This window comes from Pipistrellus hanaki, assembly GCF_964339955.1.
Source record: "Pipistrellus hanaki genome assembly, chromosome: 14".
Taxonomy (NCBI): domain Eukaryota; kingdom Metazoa; phylum Chordata; class Mammalia; order Chiroptera; family Vespertilionidae; genus Pipistrellus; species Pipistrellus hanaki.
In genome coordinates this window covers 10,010,913-10,038,143 of record NC_140516.1, presented here as the reverse complement: position 1 = coordinate 10,038,143, position 27,231 = coordinate 10,010,913, and the positions used below count along the sequence as shown (strand labels likewise).

The 27,231-nt window shown below is 61.3% G+C and overlaps 1 protein-coding gene across 5 annotated transcripts in view; it reads left to right on the top strand.

Annotated features, from left to right (window-relative positions):
- ZMIZ1 (zinc finger MIZ-type containing 1) overlaps positions 1-27,231 on the top strand; it is a 212,546-nt gene that overhangs the window by 166,177 nt on the left and 19,138 nt on the right. For 4 of the 5 annotated variants that reach the window (XM_084904660.1, XM_084904658.1, XM_084904657.1 and 1 more), the window contains 5 exons: positions 14,373-14,517; positions 21,862-21,976; positions 22,869-23,086; positions 23,965-24,163; positions 25,040-25,330. In XM_084904660.1, coding sequence (XP_084760786.1) covers positions 14,373-14,517; positions 21,862-21,976; positions 22,869-23,086; positions 23,965-24,163; positions 25,040-25,330 — 968 coding nt within the window. The remainder of the gene's footprint in view (positions 1-14,372; positions 14,518-21,861; positions 21,977-22,868; positions 23,087-23,964; positions 24,164-25,039; positions 25,331-27,231) is intronic. The other variant, XM_084904659.1, reaches the window with a different exon arrangement.

Here is a 27,231-nt window from a genome sequence, read left to right as displayed (position 1 = left end):
AACAGGTGCTGTGTCTGTTCACACATTCATTTGCACCTCTCGTCCCTGCCGCAGCCCTGGGAGGGGGCCCGGCTGGCCCAGAGCCCTCAGGTTCATTCCTGGCCCAGAAGCTGGTTTGGATCCCTGTCTGCCAGCCTGCTGGCCGCGCCCATGCTCACAGGCATCCTGTAAAGCAGGAGGAAGCCTGGTGGTCCTGGGCTCTCACTGGTCCAAGTGCCCCTGAGGCTCCCTGTCTGGTTGCCCTGGTCACTGCTAAAGCCTAAGGCCCGGCCCCTCTAGAGTTTGTATATTTAGAACCAACAATTCTGTGGGTTCCTCTGGCTCTGTGCTGTGCTGGGAGGGGCTTCAGTGCTGCCCTGGGCTTGGCCTGGCGGGCTGGGGCATGCTGGGCAGGGCCTGGCCTGGAGGCGACTCTGGGGTACTCTTGTGCCTGGCACCCCCCTCCTCGGCACTGGCATTGAGAGGAGGATACCAGTCTAGAGAAGCTGATCGATGTAGTGCCAGGGAGAGGCTGCCACCTCCCTCCTGCCCAGCAGACCTGCCTCACAGCCCCACCCTAAACCTTGCTCCTGCTGTGCATCTCCTAGGTCACCAGGTGTCCAGTGGGAAGGCAGAGCCACAAAGATGTGAGTCCCGCCTCTGCCACTGTATGGTGTGTGCCATCTTTACCCAGGTGCCCCAGTGCTTTTCCTCAGAATGGAGCCTGCTGACCAGCTGGACTGGGAGACGTCAAAGGCGACCCCGTTGTCAGTTCAGGGTTTTCAGAGAGTGGCTGCTGCTCTCCTCGGCATCAGAGGGCAGCCCTCCCTTCCCGGAGAGCGGGCCCGCCTCTGGAGAGCATTGGTCACGTGCGGAGTTTGCACGGGGCCATGTGAGCTGCCTCGCTGACGCTTCACCACAACCCCAGAAAGGCAGCGACCACCGTATCCTCCGGGTCCGATGGCGGAGCCGGAGTCCCATGTGGCCGTTGACCCTCAAACGTAATGAAGTCAAGTTAAATAAACTGTAAGACTCAGCTCCTCAGCCACACTAGCCACACACACCGTCCACTGCTCTTTTCCACTGCGCACCGGTCCCACGGGCTGGTGGCTCCCGGTCTGAACAGCACGGACGGGAGGTTTCCATCCTGCAGAGCCTGGTTAGACAGCGCTGCCCTGTGGTCCGGTTTCACGGGTGTGCGGTGGAAGACAAGGGGCCTCCCTGTGTGACAGAGGAAGGGAGGAGTGGCTGAGGGAGCCCGCCTGCTGGAACGGAGGGCACTCCACTCCCTCCTGCAGGAGGAGGCACCGGGCCAGCGGTGGGGAGTGATGGATGGCCCGGGCCTGAGATAAATGTGGCAGTCAAGGTAATCGGATTGGGTGAGACGGTCTAATTTGTAGGCGAGGGTAGGAAGCGCCCAGCCATGCCTCGCCCCCGCCACCCGTATTAGTTTAATCAAATGTCCAGCATCTAAATGGCTGGGCCCCGTGATGGATGGTGTGAGCTTCGTTAGCTGCTCTGGCCCTGTCAAGCCAGACTTCCCGAGGCCACCAGGCTCCTGGGCTCTTGGATGTGCTTTTTCTTGCTTGGTTGTCCCTGCGTGGGGCAGGAAGAGGTCTGGGGCTCCTGTCTGTCTTAAGCCTCTGGTTTCTCAGGGAGGAGGCAGAAGAGGCAAGAGCTGGCGGACGAGTGAGATGGAGTCAACCTCCCCCTCTTTTGAGCAGCCTTCCGGGTGGCTGCGGACCATCTTGAGGAGCCTGACTCCCTAGAGCCCTGGACCTGGGCCTCACTGTGGCTTCCGTCTCTCTGGGCTAGCCTTTTCATTCTCTTAATGGAGTCTTTTGATATGCCAGAGGTTGTTGGCTTTAATGTTGGAAAATTTGCCATCTTTTCCTGATTAGTGCTTGTTGTGGCTCCTTTGAGAATCTCCCCCAACCCCAAGGTCATGGAGATAATTTCCTATATCATCTTCTAGACAATGTATTGTATTGCCTTTTGTGTGTGTGTGTGTGTGTGTGTGTGTGTGTGTGTATTAGAGGCCCAGTGCATGAATTTGTGCATGGGTAGGGTCTGGCCGGTCTGGCAGCCTGGCCAGGGGTACGGGACATGAGCGGTTGGCTGGCCTGCCTGCTTTTCAAACTCCTGATTGAGGGGACAATTTGCCTATTAGCCTTTTATTATATAGGATGTACACGAAGTGTACATTATGCGTTCAGAGATCATCATAATCTGGCCACTCAGTGTATTTTAGTCTGTGGTGTGAGGTAGGGGTCAAGGCCGCAGCCAGTTTTTCTGAGCACGTGCTGTGTGCCTCACACCAGGCAGGAGAAACAGGTGTTCTCAAACTGGAGGCTGAGAACAGCATGTGTGACACGCCACCTTTGTGTCAGGGTGGGATCTGCCCGTCCGTGCCAGGCCCTTGCTCAGCCATCCATTGGTGTTGACCATTGCCCCTGTGTCAGGCACTGTTCCAGGCTCCGGGGACATGGCAGTGACCACAGCACGTGGAAACCCTGCCCTGGAGCAAAAGCCCTCCCGCTGCAGGGAGTGGACCGCCATGCAGTGAACACGGGAGGAAGTGGAAGGTGCCCGGTGCTCCGGAGGAGGATTAGCAGGGGAGTGCCGGGAGGGAGCTGGAGCAGGGGGAGGGGTTGCAGTGTGTGAGCTGGAAAGGTCAGGGAAGCCCTCGCCAGTAAAGAGTCAGAATGCGCCTCGAGAGGTGAACCGTGTGAGTATCCGGGCCGGGACCTTCCAGGCGGGCTTTGCGAAGGCCGTGCTGGTGTAAACGACCGAATAGCTCTGGATGGAAGCACAGCTGCTGGCCAGGCTCCCTGTGGAGAGGAACCACAGCGAGACTGGGATGAGGAGACTGTTTTCGGGGCACACCCTTTTTCTACTGTGTGATTTTAGTCACACTCACACAACGTCTTCACAATAACATTCAAAGGGGAAGGGAGGGGGGCGAAGGCACAGTGTGGTGGGACCACCAGGTGTAATGGGGAGAGTGGGCCTCATCCCTCTCCTGGAGTCTATCTGGAATGTTGGTTTTCTGAGGAGAGTGGATTTATGTGTTGCTTGTGTAAATGAAAAGTGCTTTTATTTATTAAGTAAAATCAATAGTGCCCACTTGCCTGTTGTGGCTGCTGCCCCTCTCTGAGCACCAGCTCCCTCCTGTGAGGTGGCGGGGGGGGGGGGGTTTCCCACTCCAGGGGGGTGTCAGGAAAAGAGACTCGGAAGAGGAGGCATGTGTGGCGTTCCGCGTGGCCTGTAGCTGCCCCTCAGGGGGCATGTCCCGCACGTGGCCTGTCTCTCTTCGGGGCGGAGGCAGAGAATGGGTTCCTGGCCGCAGGTTCTCCAAGGGCCCGGGCAGGCCCAGGCCCCGTGCTCCTGCTCCCTCCGAGGCAGTCCGATTTGCTCTGGGGCCCTGCCAGGTGGTCAGTGGTGTCAGGACCCAGGTTTCCCAGCTGGTGCTTGCCGGGCTGGGCTGGCTGGCCTCCCCTCCCCTCCTGGTGTTGCCTTCTCCCCGGGTGCCATGTTCATTTTTCACTGCCTCCATCAGAGGCAGAAGGCACAGAGTGTTTCCTGCAGGGACAGAGCAGGCACTGGAGCAGGGAGAGGGTGGGAGGGCTGGGTGGTGATTAAACACTGCAGAGACCTAAACAAACGACGCTCCCTCCCCCAGCCTCTCAGCGGGAGAAGTGGGGAGCTAGCCTGAACTGCAGATGGCCCAGGCTGCTGTCTGTCCCCCGCCTGTGATGACAGCTGCCCAGGGCTGCTTCCTGAGAGCCTCGGCGTGCTGAGCGAGCTGGCTGAGGGAGTCTGTGGGGCCTAACGCAGCCCTCCAGCACCGGGAGGCAGGCCCGGAGGGAGGGTGCGAGGCCTTGCCGCTGACATAGCAAGCGGCGGGGCCGAGAACTTCCGTGGGGAGACAAGACTAGTGACCTCGCAGGAGAGAGTCTTGAATGAGCCGATGCATGTGAAGTGCTCAGAACAGAACCCGGCCTGAAGCAAGCTCTCCATCGGTGACAGCCGCTGTCAGGATTGCCCCACTACTCCTTTCGAGCGGCTCGGTGAGAGGTTTCCGTGCAGGTGAAGACACACGGGTACACACACCTGCCAGGCTCTTGCCCAAGACCACACGGTTCACAGCGAGTAGGTGACAGCCAGGCGCACCGTCTTCTGACTCCCCGCCCGTGTTCTTCCTTTTGTACCAAAACCAGGAAGAGTCCAGGTCAGAGCCCCAGGGCCTCGACTGCGGAGCTCAGGGAAATCAGCAGCAGTGTCAGAGACCATCTGCCAAGCACTCAGCTCTCCTGGTCCAAGAGCTGGTGTGCATGCTGAACTCAGAAGGGGCAAGGGAAGAACGGATCCTTCCTCCCGCCCCACCCACCCCTTGTTCATGCAGCAAACAACCCCTGAGCTCACCCACCATTCTAAACCAGTGCTTCTCAAAGCGGGGTCCCCGGGCCAGCAGCACAAGCGTCACCTGGGAACTGGTTAGAAATGTAATCCAGCCCCACTCCACTGGGTGGGAGGCACAGCAGTCTGTATTTTAGCAAGCTTCCAGATAATTCTGAAGCGCAGGTAAAACTGGGAACCCCTGGGTGAGGCCTCTGTGGTTCAGTCCTGCCCTGGGACCTTACCTTCCAGGACACACATCCACCCAGACCTCACCCAGGTGTGCTGCACCCTGACTAACAGGTGCAGCCAGGAAGCGCTAGATGTAAATGGAACCCTTGTAAATGGTTCTTATTTCAGTGCAACAAGGCAACAAGATATTTAAAGAAACCTCACAGAGCATCATCTCATCGCGCACCGGAGCTTCTGCGGAGGGAACGCTCTGCTCTCCTTTCCTGCCCCACTCCCTGCACCCGCACCCCCACTCCCCTCCCCCCCGTGTTCTATAAATTCAGTCTCCGTCAGGTTTTCTTGGCATGGTGTCCACCTTTGCATAGCTGGAACAAGTAGATGGCATACTATGGAATGACAAGGGAAATAAGGAAACACGTTAAATAAAGTAAAGAATGACAAGGGGTCTGGAAGACGCACAGGTGCCCCTGCCGTGGAGGAGAGCCCTGTGGGATGAGGGAAGGCCAGTCCGGTGTGTCAGGCAGCTAGGACATCCACTGCCAACCCCTGCTGGGCACGTGGAGAGGTAACAGCCGGGCACGGGTGGGTTCCAGGGCTCCTTCGAACATTCGCCCTCAGGGTTACTTTGAAAAGGAGTGGCGTAACCGACTAGGAAGCCAGTACTTGGAAACGTGAAATGTGCAAGCAGGCCCTCCACTGCTCTTGCTGGACGAGAGGGGAAACCCTGCCGCATAGTTTTGGGTAGAGAACCCACAGTGCAGGGTCCAGAAGGAGCATCTGAATCTGCCACTGAACGCCCGTGGGGCTGGGTCACGTGTCCCTGAGCTGACACCCCTGCCTGTGTGCAGAGTGACGGCAGCTGGAGGCCTCAGCTCTCGGGCCTGCAGTAGGGAGGAGGAGCACTCAGAGTCTCTCGCACCAGGAACCTGAGACTCCTGAGATAACCAGGCCGCCCGGCCAGGGGAAGGAGGAGGAGTGTAGGTGCAAACGCTGGGAGGCAGGAGAGCTAGGGGCCCCGGCTGCAGGTTTTCCTGAGTCAGCTTTCTCAGAGAGCAGTGACCTGAACCCACCTCTCGGTAGGCGAGGGTCACCCGGCAGCGTGATGCCCGCCCCACCCGCTGACCCGCCCTGCCCCTGCAGCACACACCCTCATCAGGTTCAGGGCGGAGAGCTTTTTCAGGCAGCTCCTCCACAGAAACAAAGATGCCTGGGTCGTCTCGGGTCCGGGACCCAGGATGGCCTCTGTGCTGCTTCACTCGAGTGGCGGAGGGAGGCAGGGTGCTGCCATTTGACAGTCGTGGGGTTGGACACGGGGCCAGAGAGGATGGAGGGAGTGCACAGCAAGGCCTCCCAGCACACAGGAAGGCCGTGGCGTTTAGACTCTGGGTCTCGGTGACCTTGGGAAGGAGCTGGCCTCCCTCCCATCGCTCCGTATGCTGGGAGCAGGCGGACACCACCAGACTGCAGGCCCCCGCTGGGAAGCTGTGGAAGAGTCAATTACCCGGGAAAGAGCGGATTCCCGCAACCCCTCCTTAGCCCCTGGCTCCCTGGGAGCAGGATGGGCAGTGGTGGTTAGCCCCCGGGAGAATCTATGCACACAGACTAGGAAGTGGGTCCTTCAGGCGGCGCCTGCTGGGGTGAGGGGCCTGGCTCCAGGCTGCAGAGGCCGGGCAGGTGCAGCTCGGGTCTCGTCTTGCAGACACACTGGGAGTGTGTCTTGGTAAAGGGAGAGCATCCTGGCTGCGCTGGCCTCTGGCCTCCTCCATTCCGCTCAGGTGCTGCCGCGGAAAGAGTTGGAAGTGGGGAGACGGGGGACTCTCAGCACCGCCACCGCTGCCCCCTAGGGGTAGTCTGGTCAGTCCTGGGGTGGCCAAAGGGACTTGTCCTGTTGGAACCCATGTCCTCTCAGAATATGGGGGTAGGCAGACAGAGGTCTCCTGGCCTCAGTCTCTTGCTTTGCTATTAATACTGTATAGTTCTCAGCGAGGTGGTCTAGATCCCACCTTGCCCTGGGCCTGCAAATGTCTCAGGCCTAAGAGGAGGCAAACCTGCCTGGGTCCTGGCCTGCTTACCCTCTTCTCTGTGTCACCCCTCGTGTCTAAAATGGGGCCTGTCATCCCCCCACCCCATGGTGGCTTATGAGATTTCCAGGGCCCATGGGTGTGTGACCCAGCCCCCTCGAGGGGACACGGTGCCCAGTGGCAGCTTCCTGCCAGCTGGTCTCCCCGGACAGCAACGCTGACCGATGCCCCCGCCCGAGCCCCTCCCTCAGGCTGGGGGTCGGAGGCGCACCTACAGGAGTGAGTAGCATTCTCTTCCTGACGAAACTGCTCACCTTGAGCTTCTTGGGGGTGTTTTGTCGTTGGACCTGCGTTGCACAGGAAGGTGCAGACGGTGGTGGGAGGTAGGCAGGGAGTTTTCCAGGCTGGGATTTTCCTAAAGCCTCAGCCCGGACAGGCCCAGCCTGGCTGACTTCTCCAAGTCGGAGTCGCCTGCTCAGCAGGCCCAGCCTCCCCCGGGTGATGGATGGACAGCCAAACCGGTTTGGGAATCGGCCCTGCCAGCTCTGAGGTCCCCAGAGTTCAGTTCCCAGGGTGAGTTCACACGCCTTGAGACTCCCAGCTCCTGCCAACCCGGGCATCCCTTGGGGAGAGGGGGTGGGAGCGGATGAGTGTTCCTGGAGGGAGGGAAGGGCCGAGTCCCTCGGGGGGGGGGGGGGGGGGGGGGGGGGACTGGACCTCAGGACCTGAGATGGCAGGGCCTGCCAACCACTGAGAAGCAGGTAGGGCCCAGCGGGGTGGGCGGGGGAGAGGGGGAGCGCATGAGCCTCCAGATGCATCCTGGGCCAGCCACGCCATCCATCACCTGGTCGGTCTCCCCGCGTGCAGGGCAGCCAGGCGGCCAGGCAGGAGAGGGGCAGAGTTGTTTTGACCTTCTTGCCCACACAGCGATGGGAGATGGCAGAGCAGGGAGCAGAGTGTGGGAATGATCTAGAAAAACCAGAAGTAGCTGAAACTCAGGACAGCATGCTGCTGGGTGCTGTGATGCAGCCATTTTGCAGGAGAGCCGGATTTCCCCAAGGAAAACCCTCTCTGATTTTATGTTTTAAGGGTCAGCCCTCCGGGTCCTCCAGAAAAGACATCTCCTCTAACCAGGGGAATCCCCCTCCCTCAGCGCCCTCCCCTCCCAGCTCCCGTCACCCTTGGGTCCTGCACACACCAGCCGTCTGGCCTCAGAAGATAGTCCCCGCTCCGGGACCCAGTGACCTGCCCCTGTGGGTGCCCCTCTGTTGGCCCAGTATGAGAAGGACTGCTGCAAGGTCCAGCCCAGCGCCATGCCCAGGGCTCCCAGAAGGACTGGCCCGGACTGGCCGCCTGCACTGCTCCCAGAGCCCAGCTCCCAGGCCCGGCTCCACTCGGTTCAGATTGTCCGGCGGGGAGGACCCTGGACACAGTGGGTGCTGGCAGCAGCACTGCCCGCCCAGGAGCCGGTGCAGGCTGGGCCCGAGGCACGTGGGCACTGCGATCCTCCTGGGGTTGGCTGCAGGGGGTCGAGTTTTATTGGGGCAGCAGCACAGTCGATGGGAGACAGAAGCATCTTGATCCTAAAAGGGGCGTGTGCCCAATATCAACACCAAAAGAACAGCGTATCCTTACATACTCCTTCCTCTGTGCCCAGCGTCGGTCATACTAGCATCTTACGTGTATCAGCTTGTTTAATCCTCATGACAGTTTAGGAGCTGGTAACGTTTATTACCCCCATTTTACAGAAGGGAAAGCCAGAGTGCGGGAAGGTTGAGTAATTCACCCAGGGTCACACAGCGGTGAAGTGGCTGAGCGGGGGTTTGAGCCGCCTGGGTTCAAAGGGCCCTGAGAGTCGGGTCTCGGGCACAGCGTGCACAGGGCTTGGCCGCCCTGCCTTCCGGAGGGGAGGCAGCAGATAGTCAGCAGTTTGTAGCTCCCAGGTTTCCAGCTGAGGCTCTTGGGCACGAAACTAGCCACTTCTCACGTGGTTTTAAAGCTCGGCCTTCCCTTCTTCATTTGGGGGCTCCTCGCTCCAGGCCTGAGAGCAGAGGGTCCTCCTGTCGCCTCCTCATTTCACAACTGAGACAGACTCTCCCAGGCCTTTGTCATCTCCAACCCCATATCCTCCCTCATGGCCTCACCTCTCCTCATGCTCCCGGGACCTCTTTCCGCCTCTCTCTGCCCCACTCTCCTCCCCGCTCCACCAGGGCACGGCTGGAAGGGGCCACGCCTGGCAAGTCACCTCCTGGGCACCCAAGTCCTGTCCACCCAGGGTCTTGGACATCCCTCGCTCTCTCGCTCACACTCACTGCTCCCCTGTCCTGCAGCAGCCCGTGAGCAGCTGGGACGCTCTTTGATACGACACGCTTTTGTTTCATTTGCCCGCGGTGTCCCCAGGCGGCAGCTCCTTTGATAAGCCTCCTGTTTGGCCCCCACGTCCAGTCCAGGTCTCTTCCCTCCTCCTGGATGGCCCACTGCCACTCCACCCCTTCCTGATGACCAGGCCTGGCTGGGAAAGAGCATCCCAGGCCAGCTCACCTCGCCCTGCTCGCCTCACGGAAGAGCTGCCGTTTTTTCCTGCAGCCACAATGGCTGCCTCTGGTTCCTGGCCCCTTTCCAAGCCTGAGTGCAGCCTGGGAGGGACAGCCTCCCGCACGCACCCAGCGAGCTTGTCTGCCCGGCGATGCTCTGGCTTTCAGACCCCAGCCTCTGTCGCCCCTCCACCCCACCCACTGCTGTCCGCTGGCTAAGAGCTGCTCCCCTTCTCTCCCCGGAGCCCTGGCAATTCCCACATCGGGAACGCAGGCGCCTCCACCCAGGCTCCTCCGTCCACGGCCTCTCCGAGGAACGTTGCGCTGGCCCTGGTCCATCTGGTCAGCCCCGCCTGGGTGGCTGCTCTTCTGGAAGCTGCAAACACAGAGGCAAATGCAAGGCTGGTCACTGTCCCCCACTGGGGACCGGCCAGGGCTAAGACTTCCCTGGGCTCCACTGCAGACCTGCCCTCACTCTTCCATCTCTTTGTTGTTTCTTGTCCTTAAAGGACACTGCAGTGGCTGCGGGCTGCTAGGGGGGTGGCCGGGAAGATCTTGGGGCTCTCATACACCCCCGATTCCTGTCCCTCTGGTGCCTACCACCCATGGCACAGCATCTGCTGTGAGGCACGTGCTGCTGGCAGTGCCCGTTGCTGTCTACGTCCGTGGCAGGCCTGGAGTGGACGCCGGTGACCCTTGGGGTTTCCTTGGCAGGCTGGAGAGATGTGCTGGCAGTGGGAGCATCCCAGGACAACCGTCGTGTCTTCTCCCTCCCTAGAGTCCCCTCTCCCTTCCCCTGACCCCTCGGGACTCCTGCTCCCCCAATGGACATGGCCTTCGGGCATTTGGCTGCTAAAGGCCAGGGCTCAAGATGGTGCCTAGGTGGTGGCTGTGCTGGACCCTGAGGAGCCTGCCCCTGCCCACCCCATTCGCAGTGCTGTGGGGGGTTCTAGTCCCCTGCCCCGGGCCTCGCACACACGGAGGCCCCCGCCACCTGTGACTTGTAGAGCTCCGCCTACCCAGTTCGCGTGTCTCTGTGCTCTGCCATGTGGTCAGTGCACAGAGATGCCAAGGCCCCGGCGCCTGTCCTGGTGGTCACTCATCTGCCAGCCACGGTCAGAACACGAATGGCCGTTGTCACCAGCCCGCGAGTAGCACTGACTTTGTTGCTTGCCGACGCTCCTCCTTACAACTATGGTGGGTGTGGCGTTACCACCACCCCGTTTTAGAGACGGAGAAACCGGGCAGAGGACGGTTAGATGAGTTGCTAAAGGTGCCACCTGGGTGGCAGAGACAGAGCTGGGATCAGGTCTTGCAGGTGCCTCCCAGCTCTCCTGGTGTTACGTGGTGTGGCGGTGGCTGCTGGATTGAGGGGCTGTCTTCTGGGGCTGCTGTGGTCTCTGCCCATCCCCCCTCCCTTTCTCGGGTACCCCTGCGGTTGGTTGACAACAGGCATTCCGGCTCAGGTCCACGCGCTGAGGTGGGCAGCTTCTGTGAGGCCCATTTCACAGATGGGGAAATCGGAGCTCCACGTGGTGACGCAGCTTGAGTAGCGGGGCACAACTTCTAAGTCCCGTCTGCGACTCCAGAGCCTGGGCTCTCAGCCCTGCTCCCCGCGGCCTGCCCTCTGTGCTCCCCTCCCGTCCCCTCCCGCCCCTCTCCGCACTGGTGTCCCTCAGGGCTTCTCTGACACCTTCTGGGGGGGGGGGGGGGGGGGGCCTGGGATGGCGTCCTCGCGTTCACAAGGCACCTCACTGCCTGCAGAGAGCAGCGCGCACACACCGGTGCCCTCTGCTCTCCGGAGAGCGCACGCAGCGTTTCCGAGGACTGTGTGCTTCCCCACGCACGGACACTGCTTTAGCCACCTGGTGCGTGTCAGTGCCGCTCAGACATCAGGATGATCCTACGGAGTGTGCATTCGTGTGGTGCCCATTGAACAGATAAAAAAAACTGAAGCCCGGGGAGCTTCTGTGAGTTGCCCGAGGGCACGTAGTTCTCCGTGGTGGAGCTCACAGCAGAGGGAGGGGTGGCTGCCCGGCAGAAGGAGGGACACTCCTCGCCCTGCCTGCATGGCTAGTGTCTCTCTGAAATAATTCTTACGACTGATGTGCTCTGCGCACCACACCAGGCCTTCCCACCTCCCTCCCCGTCCCCGGACTCCTCATGCCCGGCACTCCTCCCCGGTCCAGTGAGTGCCCAGAGCAGAGACACAGAACAGCCAGATCCGGGGCACATGCAGACGCCCTCCGGGAGCCCTGGACTCCCCCCACACACGCACACCGGGCCGTGTGTGTGTGTGTGTGTGTGTGTGTGTGTGTGTGTGTGATCTCTCCCTGCCTCTGTCTGCCGGTCCTGCTGGTCTGACAGCGCCCAGACTCCCTGTCTGGCTGCAGATCCCCACACGTTGTCATTCACCAGCGTTTGCCTCAGAACAGCCTGTGTTGGCTTAAGCCGTGATGACAGCATGCGCTGGGTCCGTCTGCCGCGCATCTCCCGGCCCGGTGCGTCTCCCTCCCCGCTGCGTGTCTGCCGGGGGGAGGGGAGGAGGAGAGGGGGGGCTCTGTGCTCAGGCCGAGGAGCGAGGGTGGTGCCTCCTCGCTCCCCATCCTGTCCCTCTCGGTTGTAGGAACGTGGCTGCCCTGGCATTTGTGCCGTGCACTGGCTGCCTCAGCGCACATCCCATCTGTCACAGCATCCCGAGCCCCGCCGCACCACCAGCCTCCCTCTGCCGCATCCCCTCCGCGGAAAACACTCCGTTAGCCACGGGAAGATGAGGGCGTCCTGGACCACGCAGGAGGGTGGCCCGTGTGGCCCGAGGGAAGCTCCCAATGCTTCCTGCGTGGCTCGGTGGCCCCCAGAGGAGCGGGGGCCGGAGGGCGGGAGGGCCGGCAGGCAGCGGCGCGCCATCTGTGCCGTCCTTTGTGCTGGCAGCTGAGCAGTCCCTGCACCGCTGCGATCCAGCGCCTCGTGCTTGGCGTGCAAATGAGTTTCCAGATGCCCAGTGCCCCCCACACAAAGAAGCAGTAACGAGGGTCCTGGGAGAAGAATGGAGCAATCTCGAAATTCATTTCTGTTTGTGAATAGCTGGCTGCTCCCCGCTCTCCCCCGGCTGCGGCAGACCTGTGCGGGCGCCCACTCCAGAGGCGTTTGCCTCGGTTTCTGAGCAGACGCAGGCCAGGGTGGGGGCTTCGCTCCTCCCTGAGCAGTAGTGGTGGCAAGATGAGCCCCCAGGAAGGGGCAGGACAGCTCTTTTAAGACACAGCTAGCCCATTGGCACCTGGCCTGGGGAGGGACTCAGGCACTCTACCGGGAGGGGCCGGGCACTGGGCTGTGGCCCCCCCTCGGGCATCCGTGTGCGTCACACAGCTGGGAAGATATGTCCAGCGGCCCTGGGGGGACCCCTCACCTTCCTGCCCCATTCCCTGTAAGAACCACTGTCCTTCCCTTGACCTTGGGTCCCAGCCCGCCCATGGGAGCGTGGGCACCTCTCACTCTGGCAGCTCACAGCCGGCCTGGATGGGCGGGGTACTTCTGCTGGTGCTAACACCGCCAGGAAGGAACCCACTGCTCCCTAAATGCTGGGGCCTGTTTGCTCCCCATTCCTAATAGGGCTTGCCTGGGCCACAGGCAGGGCCAGGGCCTGGCAGAGTCTCAGATGGTTCCCAGCCCTGCTGATGGGGGACCCTGCTCAGGTTCTGAGCGGTTCAAAGCGGCAGCTGCCCAGTGCCGGCCGAACATGGGGAAGGGCGGACTCAGCCGAGGCCTGCGATTCCGTCCCAGGGGCTGGAGGCCATGCTGCTCGGGGTTTGCCTTCTGAAGGGCTTCAGCTCCTCCCCACATGCCGGTCCCATGTTAGACTCTATCACTGGGGCAGGGGCACCAGTGGTGTGTCTGGCCCTTGCTGGTTACTGTGAGCGAGTGACTTCGCCTGCCTGAGCCTCAGTCGTCTCATCTGTAGAATGGGGACAATAGCCGACAGGATCATGCGGGGCGGATTCAAGGAAAGGCCTCAAAAGCATGTTGCACAGCGTTCGGTGGGAGACCCTGGAAATGAGGGAGTGGACTCTGTGTCCAGCCAAGTGGCTGAAGCAGTCCTGGGTTCAAAGGCCCCTGGCCCCCTGGCCTGGTTGACTATTTCCAGAGCTCGCAGATCACTCTGGGGAACTGCTCATGGCAGGAGTGGGGCATGGCTGGGGTGGTGTGTCCCCCCTCTCCCTCTCCCCCCCCCCCCCCATTGGCTTCTGCACAGTCTCAGCAGTTCCTCTGTCACTCCTCACCACACCCCTGGGAGGAAATCAGGGCAAGAGTCCTCACTTCTTTCCCCTGCAAGCAAGCTGAGGCCCAGAGAGGGTCGGCGAGCTCCCTAAGGTCACACAGCAAGCTGGTGGCAGCAGAGCCCTCCTGACTCCTCCCTCCCTCCCCAGACCTTGGCTCCCTCTTGCACTTTGGAAAGACTGACCAGTCGTGCTGACCCTGAGGGTGCTTCTGGCCCCTGGCGGCCACACTGGGCAGTGAAGGAGGAAGGAAAACGGGCACTTTCCTACCTGTTAACTCGAGCTGCTTCCCTCTTGTTCTCAGGGCCTCTCGAAGCCTGCTTGTGGAGGGTTCCCATGTGTTCCTGCCTTCGGTGCCCTTGGGAGGCCCTGGCTTAGTCCCCCCCTCCCCCCCGACCCCACCCCTGGGCAGCCCTCTGGCCTGGGGATCCCCTGTCTCCTCCAGCCGGTGCCAGTAGCGCAGGGCCGGTCTCGGGTGTGACCGAAGCTGTGGGCACACCGCTCAGGAGAGCCCACGGTCAGAGGGGCTCCCGGGAGACGGTGCAGGCACTCCTGGGCTTGTCCACGGGCTCCAGGAAGGCTCTGGGCTCTGGTTTGGGCTCCGCCCGTGGGGAGGAGCCACGTCGAGCTGATTTTCCAGAGTCTGGGGCTGGGCTTCGCTGAGACGTCTGGGGGCACTGGGGGTGCTATTTGGCTCCCCCTGGTCTCCCCTTGGCATCGTCCCTGCCGTCCCCTCCACCGTCCTTTGCCATTGGAATCGGCCCTCTGAGCTGCTCCTCCAGCCACAGAAGCTGTTCAGGGGGGTGTTAGTCCCACTTCACAGGTGGGAGCACTGAGGCCTCCTGAGCAGGCCTGGGGACTCGCCTGGCGTCACACAGAAGCGGGGAGCGTCGCTCACACGGGGAGAGGGAGGTGGGGCGGGCACGTCAGGGTGGTGGCCGAGGTGACACTAACGGTCCTCTCTGTCCCTGCAGCCCTGCTGTCCTCCTGGTGCGAGGAGCTCGGCCGCCTGCTGCTGCTGCGACACCAGAAGAGCCGCCAGAGCGACCCCCCCGGGAAACTCCCCATGCAGCCCCCCCTCAACTCCATGAGCTCCATGAAACCCACCCTGTCGCACAGGTGAGCGGGTGGCGTCCCCGGGGGCTGGGGGGGGGGTTGGGGCGCCACGGGTCGGTGGGAAAACCCGTCAGTGAACCTGCGCGGTCCAAACCCTCGCCATCCTGGGTGAACTGGACTTTCACAGAGAAGGTCCTCGCGGTTCTGACCCTCCTCCTCCACACCTGTACCAAGTGACGCGGAGGGAGCAAGCTCCTTCCCCTTTCCATAAGGAGCGGTGGACCGGGTGTGCGTGGGGCCCGGGATGTTCGGGATTTGGTGCTGGTGGTGCCTGGCTGTTTGGAGATTCGGGTCCTGTTTGAGGGCTCTAAGGACAAGCAGACCGGAGAGGCTGAGGAATCCAGGAAGCTAGACTCCCCAGGCTGTTTGGGGGGCTCTGTGACTTGGGTTTAATGCAGTCACGCCCCTTTCAGGCCACAGAGGGCAGAGGGGGTGCCACCGTGCCAGGCTGTGGTTGGGGCCAGTGCCTCCAGGCGAGGCCCGTAGTGCTGCCAGCGCCCTGAGGAGGGGTCAGGAAAGGTCAGGTCACGGCAGCCCCGAGGCGTCCCTGAGGTGAGGCAGCCAGAAAGAACCCTGAGTGCCCACGGGCTTGCTGGAGCTTTAGGGTTTGGGCAGCAGCGTGTTGGTCTGACCACGGAGCTGTGGGAGGTGCAGAGCCCCGCCCAGGAGGAGGGGAGCCTGGCGAGGCCAGCCCAGGGCAGGAAGGGGCTCCGGCCTGCGACCAGGCAGCAGGGCCCGCCCAGCCCCTGCAGGGTGACCTGGACTTGACGCCAGCAAGCGTTTCTGTCTTTTGCTCCCAGGTTTTTAATGAGTGGTTAAAAAAGCCAATTGTGATTAACACATTGTCCGTATGCAAATCAGTGCTGCAAAGGTAATTAAAAGCCTAATAAATCTCGTTTACACTCTTAATTTGATTACGATCAAAGCACAAAGTTGCTAAGAAAGACTCTGAGGCTGAAGGGTGCCACCTCTTCCGGGTAAGGGGTGTGCAACCCCCAGAAGAGAGGCTCCTGGGCAGGACGCTGGTGCTCCCCTGGACCTGGGCAGGACACTGGTGCTCCCCTGGACCTGGGCAGGGAGCCGGTGCTCCCCTAAACCTGGGCAGTGTGCTGGTGCTCCCCTAAACCTGGGCAGTGTGCTGGTGCTCCTCTTGAACCTGGGCAGGATACTGGTGCTCCCCTGGACCTGGGCAGTGTGCTGGTGCTCCCCTGGACCTGGGCAGGATACTGGTGCTCCCCTGGACCTGGGCAGTGTGCTGGTGCTCCCCTGGACCTGGGCAGTGTGCTGGTGCTCCCCTCTGCAGCAGGTTGGGGCATAGGCCCAGGAGCCAGGCTGCTGGGCGTTGACTTTCAGCTCTGCCGTCTTCTAGGTGGGTGACTTTGGAGCAGTTCCATAACCTCTCTGTGCCTCAGTTTCCTCATCTGTAGAAGTGGGAAAGCAGCAGCACAAAACCTACATGCTCGTCACCAGGCCTGCACCCCGGAAGCCCCTTGGACGAGGTGTTATTCTCCCAACCCCAGCCTGGTGACATCTGACTTAAGGTGGCCATTCCTGGTCAGCTAACAAAGACTTGGCCTCACTCCCTTGGTCATAGCACTCCACCTTCACCACTTTCATTTGTAACTGTTTGCACACCTACCTAAAAGCTCAGTTTGTAATTGACCCTTTTTCTTGCCCCCAGAAATTTTTTTTTTTTTTTTTTTTTTTTTTTTTTTTTTTTTAAGAAACAGCAAGTGAAAGGGAGATTGAAGGACGCATAAATCCTGCTCCTTCAGTTTCAGGTTGCCAAAATGCACGGATCTTTTCCTCTCCTCCTTCCTATTGAAAAAAATGTAAGACCCTCCAGTATGCAGTTAGCTGCACCGGTTCCTCTCCGCTCCGCTGTGGGGGGAAAGAAGCGCCAGTCGCTGTGATGATGGAGAGCGCCGCTAATGGCTCCCCTAAATTAAAGCGGCGGGAGCGGTGGCTCCTCGCTGCCTCGTGTTTCTTAAGTGATAACACCCAGCCTTGCACAGAGACAGTGGAGCTGGATCGCGGAAATTCATTAGGCTCTGACAATGCCCTTAATCGGAATTCGTTATTTCTCCCAAATAAAGTGGCTGTTAGAAGTGCAGGGGGAGAAATAACTCAGCCCTCCTCCTCCTCCCTCCTTGACGGCCTGCTGACACTGCCACGGGAGGTGCCCGGGAACCAGGAATCATCCCTCCCTCTTCCTGGGCTTGACTCATTTCCCGCATTTAGCAGACACCAGTCACTCACTGCCCATGGAGCTGGCAAACACACCTATGAGCCATCTACTCTCACTGCGGTGTGAAGAGCTGTATATAACATCTGTGAAAAATGTGCCGCGGGAACCGAGGAAAATTCCCTGGGTTCTGTTTAGGAGAGTCACAAAAGGAAGCATCCAGGCTGGGCTTTGAAGTATAGGTAGGCGTTCGCTAGATAGGAAACGGGAGACGGAGGAACACTAAGAGGTTTGGAAGCTCCGTCCAGCAGTCAGGAATGATGACACCTCCTCCCATGGATAGCGCCTTCGTTGGATCATCTTTAAGTGAAGATGGGTACTTACAGGGCAATCAGGCTGGAGAATGGGAGAGAGAAATGGAAGTACAGTTGGACAGGGGCTGTCTGCCAGGCACTGTGCTAAACGTTACCCGTCTTTGTATGTTTCATCCTAGCAGAGTGTTAGTCCCACTTCACAGATGGGAAAGTTGAGACTGACTTGTCCCAGGTAACATGTCCCAGGCCACAGAAATCACCTATACCAAAGCCAGGACTCCCCAAAGAGTTAAGTTCAGAGGCCAGACAGGTAAGCACTGTCCTGAGAGGCCTCCCTGTGCCATTTGAATGTTAACTTCAAAAATGTTAAGTCAGAGTCCTTGGGTATTTGCCAGTATACTGAGGTCAGGCCAAAGCTAGCGATTTGATGTAGAAGGTGTTGTTTTCCTGGGACACTAGTTGGGTTTTCTCTGCAGCCTGTCTTTGAGGCCAAACTGTACATATTCTCTGTCCCCTCCCGCCGGTGGCTTCCCAAAGATAACGTCCCGGGAAGCCCCGAAGCTGTCCCTTCCTTGGTCATCCTCACAGCGTGCCTCCTTGCAGTATAGCCAGCTCTGTAGGGGCAGCCCTGCCTCCTGGATCCTAAGCTCCCTTAGAGGGAGTGACGGGCGGCCCACTGCGCCCTGGCCCTTGAGCTCTGGGACCCAGTGACCCTCAAGCTCCTAAGAGACGCTTCCTTGTTACAAGCTCACTCAGAGGAATTAAACAAGTTCTAAGTGAAAGTCGCTCACCTTGTCTCTGTGAGCAGACCACTAAACGCATCATAACCAGAGCAGCAATAACCACAGCCAACCGTTTTAGGGTGCCGAGAGGTGCTGGACTCAGTCATCTTGCCTAACACATGTGGGCCCGCTTAATCCCCATGGCAGCCTCAGGAGGGAGGGGCAGTGACCATCCCCCTTCTACAGGGCACACTGAGGCACAGAGAGAGGGGTGGCTTTGTTCACCTGCCTCTGTCCCTCTTTCTGGAGGGCAGGACCGCCCATTTCCTGGGTGCAGGGGCCTCTAGCCGCAAGCACGTGTAGGTGGTCGGCAATCAGACTTAATGCACGGATGCTTTCGTTCATTCCCGGCCACCCGCGGAGGATGAACACAGTTGGTGCTGTTTCTCCCTGGCACTTCGATTAGCAAGGGCTCCTCAATCCTGTGCGGGTGGGAAGGCATCTTGCCAAGAACAGGGAGCCCGAGAACTCTGGGATCCTAGGCAGGGGGGCTCATGCAGACCCCAAAAGCAGGAGGAGTGAGTGGACATGGCCAGGGCTTCCTGAAGAAAGTGGCCTTTGGAGGAGGAGCCTCGACAGGATGAGTGGCATTTTTCAGGGTGGGGACGAAGCAAGCAGCGAGCTGCCCCGTGTGTTACAAGGCGCTCGGCAGGGAATACCGCTGAGATTGCACGAGGCTCCTGGCACAGGCACCTCTGCAGGAGGAACAGGGTTTGAGGCCATTCTGGCTGCTGGATGGTGGCTGGGGCAGCTCAGGCCTGAGGCCGGGTCATGCTGGATCCAGGATGTGCAGAGCTGGGCAGGATTGTGCTAAGCATGGGGTTCTCGGATCCTGGGGACTCTGGCCTGGGCTGAGCATATCTGCTGGTGAAATAGGACTTGGCCAGGGGGGGGAAAGAGTCTCGGAACACCCCTACACACACACACACACACACACACTTTTCTTTGTCACCCTGGGCCCTCTCTCATCCTGTAGGGCCCAGGAGCCTGGCTTGTCCTTGATCCTTGGGCACTGGGCCAGGAAAGCCCTAGTGGTGATGTCTGGGTGTGGGCAATGGCATCGGCCAGGCTGAGTGCCGCGCCTGTGGGGGCGAGAGTCTTCACTGTGACAGCAGGAGCTGTCTCCCCAGGAGATGAGTCACAGCCATGTTGGTGCGGCTGCCACTTCTGCTTCGGCAGCAGGTGCGAGTGGAGGGGAGCAAGTCCCCGAGACCACCCCTGTGTGTGCCCGGCTCCTCCCCCGGGTGTGCACAGCGGCCTGCCCGCGGGGCTCGTGCGTGTGCACACATACGTGTCCCTCATACACAGGCTTGCCCACTAGTGTGCGCCTGGCCCCTGGGCCAGCCTACCAGCCAGTCGGCAGAATGCCCAGTTTGGGAACATTGGCTAAGTTTGCTTCTCACAGAATTTTGGTTGAGGGGGCGAAACAGGAAGGAGCCGGTTTCCGCCCACAAGGCCCACCCACGGAGCGGCAGGCAGGCAGGCAGCCGGAGCTGCTTGTGGGCCTGAGAAGGATCCTGGTGAGCTGTGAGGCAGCCGCTGCTGGCCTCTGGGGCTCGCAGGGGCTTCACTTCCTCAGCCTGCCAGGTGCCACAGCGGGCCTCAGCCTGTGGCGGGTGGAGTTGTGGGGCAGGAGATCTGGGGAGAGAGGACAGACCCCGCTTGTGCTCTGGGCAGTGGCTGGGGGTCCTGAGTTCCATCCAACCACACCTAGGACAGGGGCCCCTCCGCATGAGAGAGGGGGTCCAGTGTTTCCTCTTTGTTGTTGGGCAGGATTACTAAGAGTTGGGTTCTCAGATCCCAGGCGCTCTGGCCTCCCTCTGAATGGCAGCCAGATATGGACAGAGGAGGGCAGTACTTCCCGGAAAGGCCAGGGGCCTCGGCCTGGAGAGCAGAGGTTCTTCCGGCCCGGCTGCACTGCGGAGCCGGCTCACTTCCCTGCGCTTCTCCTCCTGCCCAGGTCCCCAAGTCAGCACCCCCAGGTGTCCTGTGAGCTGTCTGTCCCCTTTGGCCTGTGCCTCTGGGCCGAGGCCCCTCTCCACAGACCCTGCACCGTGGGTGTCTGGCCAGCAGGGAGCCGGCAGGAGGGCTGGTCCCTGAGAGCAGCTCCTCTCATCCCATTCCCGGCCCACTGTTTTCCCCAGGAGTCCTGAGTGCGCCCGAGTCTGGGTCACTTTGCAGCTCAGAAAGCCTCCGTCTGCATTCTCCTCTGACTCACCTCCGGGCGCTGCCAAGGCTCGGCGTGCTGTTCGAGCCTCCCTGACCCACAGGGAATGCGCACATCGCTCCGTGACCCAGGGCGCATCTGTACTGCCCATGGAATCCAGACAGAAGGTCAAGGACAGCATCCAGCCTCACCGAGGGCTCTCGCTCCATGGCTTTGTTTCGGTCCCTCTTTCCCCCCCGGCACCCGTTGGATGCCATGACCCGCTCGTGTTCCGTGGCCAGCCTCTGGAAAACACTGAGTGGGTGGGAGTGGGGGAGGCGCCATTCTTAGGCCCACGTTTACCGATGAGGATGCTGAGTGCATCAGGCTCGGAAGCGGGCACCAGGTCCCTGAGCCAGGCAGGGTCAGGACCAGGACTTGTGCCCAGGCTACCAAAGGAGGCAGGGCGAGGGGAGAGGGGATGGAGTGGGGTTGCCCTTACACCAGGAGGGCGGGACAGGCCCGCCAGGGAATGCCTGGTGAGCAGAGATCAGAGGGAAGCCCAGGCCAGGCCTGGGAAGAGCCAGCATGGGCACATGGTGACACAGCCCTGCCCTTCAGCCAGAACACCTCTGCCCACCCGACCACCCACACTGCCAAGGGCTCCACCTGGCCAGGAGCAGGTGCAAGACCCCCAGCAGCCCCTATGCCTGTGGCACAGGACCACGCCCTCCTGGAAGTCCTGGCCTCGGGTGTGAGGGAAGGTCTTTGTCTTCTGCTGACTAACTGCAGTGAAGGCACAAGCCCTCTGCCATGCCACCCTCCTCCAGAGCTGCTCCCCCCACGTACCAGCAGTGCTGCCTTGCAGGTCTCATTCCCTCCGGAGTGCCGTGGGCCAAGCTGGGACCCCGATTGTGGGCGCTCTGCCTTAGGTCCTTCCCGGGGCCATACATCTGGGGCTGAGACCCTGCCAGCCCTCTCTGGGGCTGTGCCCAGATCCTCTCTCCCTTGGGTCTGCTGGGCCTCACTCTCCGCCCGCACCACGGCCGCTAATCATAGGAAGCCACTATTGAGCACTTGCTGTGTGTAGGGGAGGGCCTGGCCTCTGGTGTTTGGGGTTCCTAGAGAGATGTCACCAAACAGGTGGGTCCTGTTGGGCCCAGCGAGGTGACTGGGAAGATGTGGGAACAGCAGGGGCGGGGGGTGTTCCGGGACTCGGGGGATGGGGGGAGGGCCAAGGCGGGAAGCGTGCGGGGTATGGTCTGGCTAAGTCATTTCCCAGTGTCTGTTTGGGCTTTGCCTTGTAACATGGGGGCAGTGGAAACCTCTGACTGTGCCCAGTCTTGGGGGCTGGAGCGCTTAGCCTGTCAGGTGAGCACAGAGGCGGGCGGGAGAGGCGGCCCAGAGCTGAGGTCTGGAGTGGGAAGAACGTGACAGGATGCTCCTTCCAACGGCCATGCGGGCCGGGTGGGAGGGCTGGGGAGGAAGGGGGAGAGCCAGCACTCAGGCTGGGGCCTTCTGACCTTTCCTGAGAAGGGTCCGGGGAGTTCCGAGGGGTGCGGGGGTGCCTGGGATCGTCCTAGAAGCCACTTAGAGTCCGAGCGTGGCTGCAGGGGCGCTGAGTCAGCCTGCGGTCTGTCTCTTCCTCCTCCTCGTGTGGCCTGTGGACTTGAGGCTCCGGGGACACAGACAGCCTGGGGGTGGCCCCTCGTCAGGGATGGGGGCGGCGGGAGAGGTGGTCACCCTTGCAGGCTGCCACCACTGAGGTACACGTGTCCTGCACCGGCCTCCGTGCCAGGCCTTGGGGATGCAGAACTGCCTCGGCCTGGCTGGGAGCCGCAGAGCACCGTGGGGTGGCAGGCACGGCCTGGCCTGGTCAGTGTCCGCAGCCCCTGAGAGCCCCTCTGTCTCCCTTCGCAGTGATGGGTCGTTCCCCTATGACCCTGTCCCCTGGCAGCAGAACACCAACCAGCCTCCCGGCTCCCTCTCTGTGGTCACCACGGTGTGGGGCGTAACCAACACGTCCCAGAGCCAGGTAAGAGCCTGTCCCGCCCCCACCCACAGCCCCTCCGGTGGGACCAGCCCTCCTTGCTATCCCGGGCTCTGCCCAGCTGGCAGACCAGCGTTCAGGGCACACCCAGTCGTGGGCACACCTCCACCCAGGATGGGCTCACATCTGCCTCTGGAGGGCAGCAGCCGGCCCCTGGGCACTGCCTCATCCCAGGGCCTTTCTGGGGGAACAGCTTTCATCTCAAAGACAGTCAGCAGGGCTGCTTCCCTAGCCCGTGGTGCCTCGGTTGGATAAACAGAAGGACTTCCTGAACGTTAATGACATCAGGACTCCAGCGTCTGGGGTCTTTGACCCTGGATGACCTGGGTTAGATTTCAGCAAAATGTGAAGCCTAAACTCTGACAGATCCCTAGTGAACAGTGAACCCTGCCCTCCACTCTGGTGCCTTCCTCTTTTCTCCACTCCTTCCTCTCTGCCCGTCTGCCTCCGTCCTCCCTACCATGGCCCGGAGGCCGGCTCAGGGCTAGTGCTGCCCCGGAGGGAATCATCTGGGTCTTGGGCCACACGGGCCCCTCAGCCAGGATTCTGCTGCCCCCCATCGCGGCCACGTTGGGCTTCTCTTTGCCGTCACATGGCAGCTGCCAGGGCCTCTGCATGGCCACCTCTGCGCATCCAGGCCCTTTGCTTCCCCGCCTGCCACCAGCCAGCTCCTCGCTTCCCCACTGGCTGAGGTTTTCTCTGGGTCACTCCTGATCATCGTTCCCTCTGGGCACAATAGATGCCCTCTTTATTCTCCTCTTCCTCTCCTGTCCTCCCTCTGCTTCATTTTCTCCACCGCCCTCTCCCGTTTCTTCTTTTTCTCTCCATGTCCCCTGGGGTGACTCGCTTTAGTGACAGCCACCCTCTCCGCCCACAGGTCCTCGGGAACCCTATGGCCAATGCCAACAACCCCATGAATCCAGGCGGCAACCCCATGGCGTCGGGCATGACCACCAGCAACCCCGGCCTCAACTCCCCCCAGTTCGCTGGGCAGCAGCAGCAGTTCTCGGCCAAGGCGGGCCCCGCACAGCCCTACCTCCAGCAGGGCATGTACGGCCGGCCCAACTACCCTGGCAGCGGGGGCTTCGGGGCCAGGTGAGCCTCAGCGCCGGGCACCCTGCTCTGCCCCTCACCCAGGCACAAGAGTCCGTTTTAAGTCCCAGTGCCGTGCTTCCTGGCCTGCAGGGCGGGCAAGCCCAGGCACCTCTGCCCCAGCCATCCCATCAGATGAAGGGACATAGTTGTCCCTCATTCTCAGGCCGCTGGTCCCTGGCCCACAGCAGCTGGGTGGCATAGTGACAGCTCGCGGGCACATGGGGCTAGAAGGACCCCGTTCCTCAACATGTGCCTCCTCCTCACACCTGTGTAAGTGGGAAGACACTGAAAGCTGGATCAGGGGAGTTCAAGGGCAGCTATAGACGGGGCTTGGGAGCTCAGCTCTGCCTGCTGCTTACAGAGGCCAAGCTGTGCAGAGGCTGAGAGTCCCAAGTTCGGGGGAAGGAGTAAGGGCAAGGAACCCCCCAGAAGGTGCTCCGGGGACATGGGTGGGGTGGAGGTGCCCCATTTCTCCTCTTTAGACCAGCTCCCAGGGCTGGCCACAGCCCTGCTGGGTACCAGCGCAGCAGGTGGTTAAACACAGGTGCCATACACACAGGAAGCTGCATCGCCACCCCATCCATGTCTGGATGGCTGTGGGCGTGTTGCTCGGGGGTCTCTGAAAGTCCACGTCCGCCTCCAGGGCTGAGCAGGGTGGACAAGATGCAGTGCTTTAATGCACATGACAGTGAGCATCCGCCACGTTGAGCCCGGGCTCCAGGAACACAGCGGCTCAGTGGTCACCAAGCAGCATGAATGGCTGCTGGCCTGCAAGAGGCCCCTGTCCCCTCTGGGCTCTGAGTCTAGACACCTCCCCGCTGTGAGCAGAGGGCAGGAGGGCCTGGCCATGTCTAACTCTTCCCTTCTCTCCCTCGCAGTTACCCCGGGGGTCCTAACGCCCCCGCAAGCATGGGCATCCCTCCGCACACCAGGCCGCCCGCTGACTTCAGTCAGCCGGCCGCCGCTGCCGCCGCAGCTGCCGTGGCGGCAGCAGCAGCCACGGCCACGGCCACAGCCACTGCCACTGTGGCAGCCTTGCAGGAGACGCAGAATAAGGATATAAACCAATATGGACCGGTAAGGGCCCCTCTCGTCCTGGTCCAGTCTGGCCCAGCCAGCCCGGCAGAGAGCCCCCGGGTACCAGAGTTGGGGTGTTGGTGCCTATGGGGCTGTGTATGCTGAGGGAGCTGCTGGTGGCGGGGTACACTGGGTTTTCGTGGGAGCACATGAAGATTGTGTTAGGGTGTGGATGTGTCTGGTTGGGTGCATGTGGGCAGAGGTTCCCTATTGCTCTCTGGGCCTCTACTCCCCAAAGAGGGGCTCCGTGTCTAGCACAGCCTCGTCACCAGCTTGTCCCCTGGGTGCCTCTGAGGGCCATTGCTCTCCTAGTCAGCATCTGTGAACGCCGCCCAGGTCCTAGCTCTGCCCTCCTGACCTGCAGAAGGACCGGGTGGGGTTTGAGGAGGGGGCAGCCCCCACAGGAATGCAGGACGGGTATGGGGGTGAGGACAGCAGGGCTGGTGGGCCGAGGTAGGAACTGGGCCACATCCGGATGGAGGGTGTACCTCCATTGGCCAAGGACCAAGAGTGGGGCCAGGGCTTCCAGGAAAGGGGCTCCTGCCTCCATCCTCATCCGCCTCCATCCTCCCACATCCTGCCCGCCCCTGCACCCTCTTACCATTCCCTGCCTGCCTCTCCCTGGACATGCTGCCTGTGCATTGGAGTGACCGTGCCCCACCCCTAACCCCTCGGGTTGCATCTTTCCTGTGCGGCCTGCAGAGGGCAGCAGAGAGCCCCGGAGGCTGGCTGCCTCTAGGGGCCTGGTCACCAGCAGCAACCACACAGGAAAGTGCCCCCCACCCCGAGCCCTCCACCTCCCCACCCTTCCCTCCCTGCACTTTCAATGCATGTGGCATTTTATTCTTTTTTTTTTTTCTTCTTCTCCCGTTGAAGGTCTGTTCCTCTTTCCAGATGGGTCCCACCCAGGCGTATAACAGCCAATTCATGAACCAGCCCGGGCCACGGGGGCCTGCCTCCATGGGGGGCAGCATGAACCCTGCGAGCATGGCGGCTGGCATGACACCCTCCGGGATGAGCGGCCCTCCCATGGGCATGAACCAGCCCCGGCCGCCCGGCATCAGCCCCTTTGGCACACATGGGCAGCGGATGCCCCAGCAGACCTACCCGGGCCCCCGGCCCCAGTCCCTTCCCATTCAGAGCATAAAGAGGCCATACCCAGGAGAGGTGAGTGTGACCACAGGCAGGGGGGTGGCAGGGCTGGCGGAGGGCGGATCCTGGGGCTTGAAGACCCAGGGTTGTGGGAAGTACCTGGGAAAGGGATTGATCCCCTTGGAAAATCTGGGTGTCAGCAGCCCTGCTGGCCTAGAGGAGTCAGGGCCTCCTGGGTTTAAGCCCAGCTCTGCCATTTCCGCGCTGGTGGTGGTGCTCCAGCCTCCTCCGAGGGCTGCTTGTGGGGCTTGAGTGAGGAGACATGAGGAGCCTCGCCCTGGGCTGGCGTGGGAGGGCCCTGACAAGCCGGGGCCTCTGTTATCGCTCACGCTTGTCTCCTGCGGACAGTAGCTGGGACGCTTTGTTAAGGATCTACACGTCCATAGGCCACAGCCTCCCGCCCGCACAGGGCTTCCCCAGCCCTCCCAGAGTGAGAGGTGAGACAGAGGCCGGGAAATGTTAGAGCCTGGCCGCATCGGCGAGGAGGGCGGAAGGCAGGCCGCGTGTTTCCATCATAGCCAGCCGCTCTGCGGGCTGCCCAGCCAGCTGGGCCACGGCGCGTGAAGACTCAGGAAGGTCAGATCCACCCTGCTGCCTCTGGGATCCGAGGCTTCGGCAGGAAAGAGAGGTCTGAGCAGGGACCCGCTTGGGGCTCCAAGTGAGGTCAGGGGAGGAAGGCCTTCGGGGGGGTGTCCCCAGGCCTGCAGGGAGCACTCGGACCACGAGCTGGCAGCAAGTGGCCTATCTGGTCAGCTGCAAAAGACACGGGGACCCCAGAACCCTGGGCTGGTGCACCCCCTCAGGAAGCCTGCCTGGATTCCTCCCCCGGACAGAGCCCTTCCGAGCGTCTCCCAGCCCTCGGCGTGTGTGCCCGTTTCACCCCTTTGTCCTGGAACTGTGGCCTCCTGCTGGGGCTCACAGTGCATTGACTAAGACTGTAAGACCCTGGAAGGTCTGTGGGGTTCCTCGGCGTTCACGTTAGCCTGGGCTAGCAGGTGGCTTGGCCACCGGTGAGGTGTCCTGAGTGCTCAGGGAGAGGTCAGAGATCTCCAGAAAACCCAGGAGCCTGGGCCAGGCCCCGATGTGCCTTCCGGTTGGCGCCAGTTCAGGAAGGGGCCAGGAGGCAGCTGGCCCCTAAGATCCTGGCTGTTCTCAGGGGACCTCGTGCTGTGCTGTTGGCCTCGCTCCTGTGCTCAGCCCTCTCAGCCTTCTCTGTGCTCAAACTCCTGTCGTCCCCACTGTCTGGGCCACAGGGGCCTCCGTAGCCTGGCCAGCAGAGGAGCTGTCCATGGAAAAGGCGGCCAGACACCGGCCCAGCGCCTGCCCCAGGGCCCTGCTCCCTGCTGTCCCGCCACAGCAGGGCCCACCAGAGGCTCTTGATTTCTTTTGCTAGATCATCCTCTCCCTAGAACACTGGGACGACCCGGTGCACAGTGCCTGACCCTGGGCTGTGACGGGGGGTGACAGCCAGCACAGCCTGGCCCTGTCAGGGAAGCGGTGTCAGCTTGCACTGGCACACCCCCAGAGTCTGTGAACTGCTGGCTCCTGGGGTGGGGCTGAGTCAGGGCCCCAGTCCCGTACAGGAACCTTCTCCAGCCTGGGGGGCAGGCCGCAGCCTCCGGGGATGTGGTGGGGACCTCGCTGTCCCAGAGCCCCATTCACAGCACGGAGTTAGAGTTCCTTGGCACTGACAGACGCCTCCCCCTCTGCGCTTTATCCGGTCCTTCCTTCATTCCTTGAGCGAGTGCTTATTGAGGGCCTGTGTTGTGCCGGGCACTGGGACAGAGCGTCTCCTAGACCTCTGAGACCAGAGGGCAAGAGAGAGACGATTAATAGACACGGGGTTTCAGCACACGGAAGGAGAAAGCACTGATTCTGCAGCACATAATGCTGGGTGTCTGGGTGGCCCGGAGGGT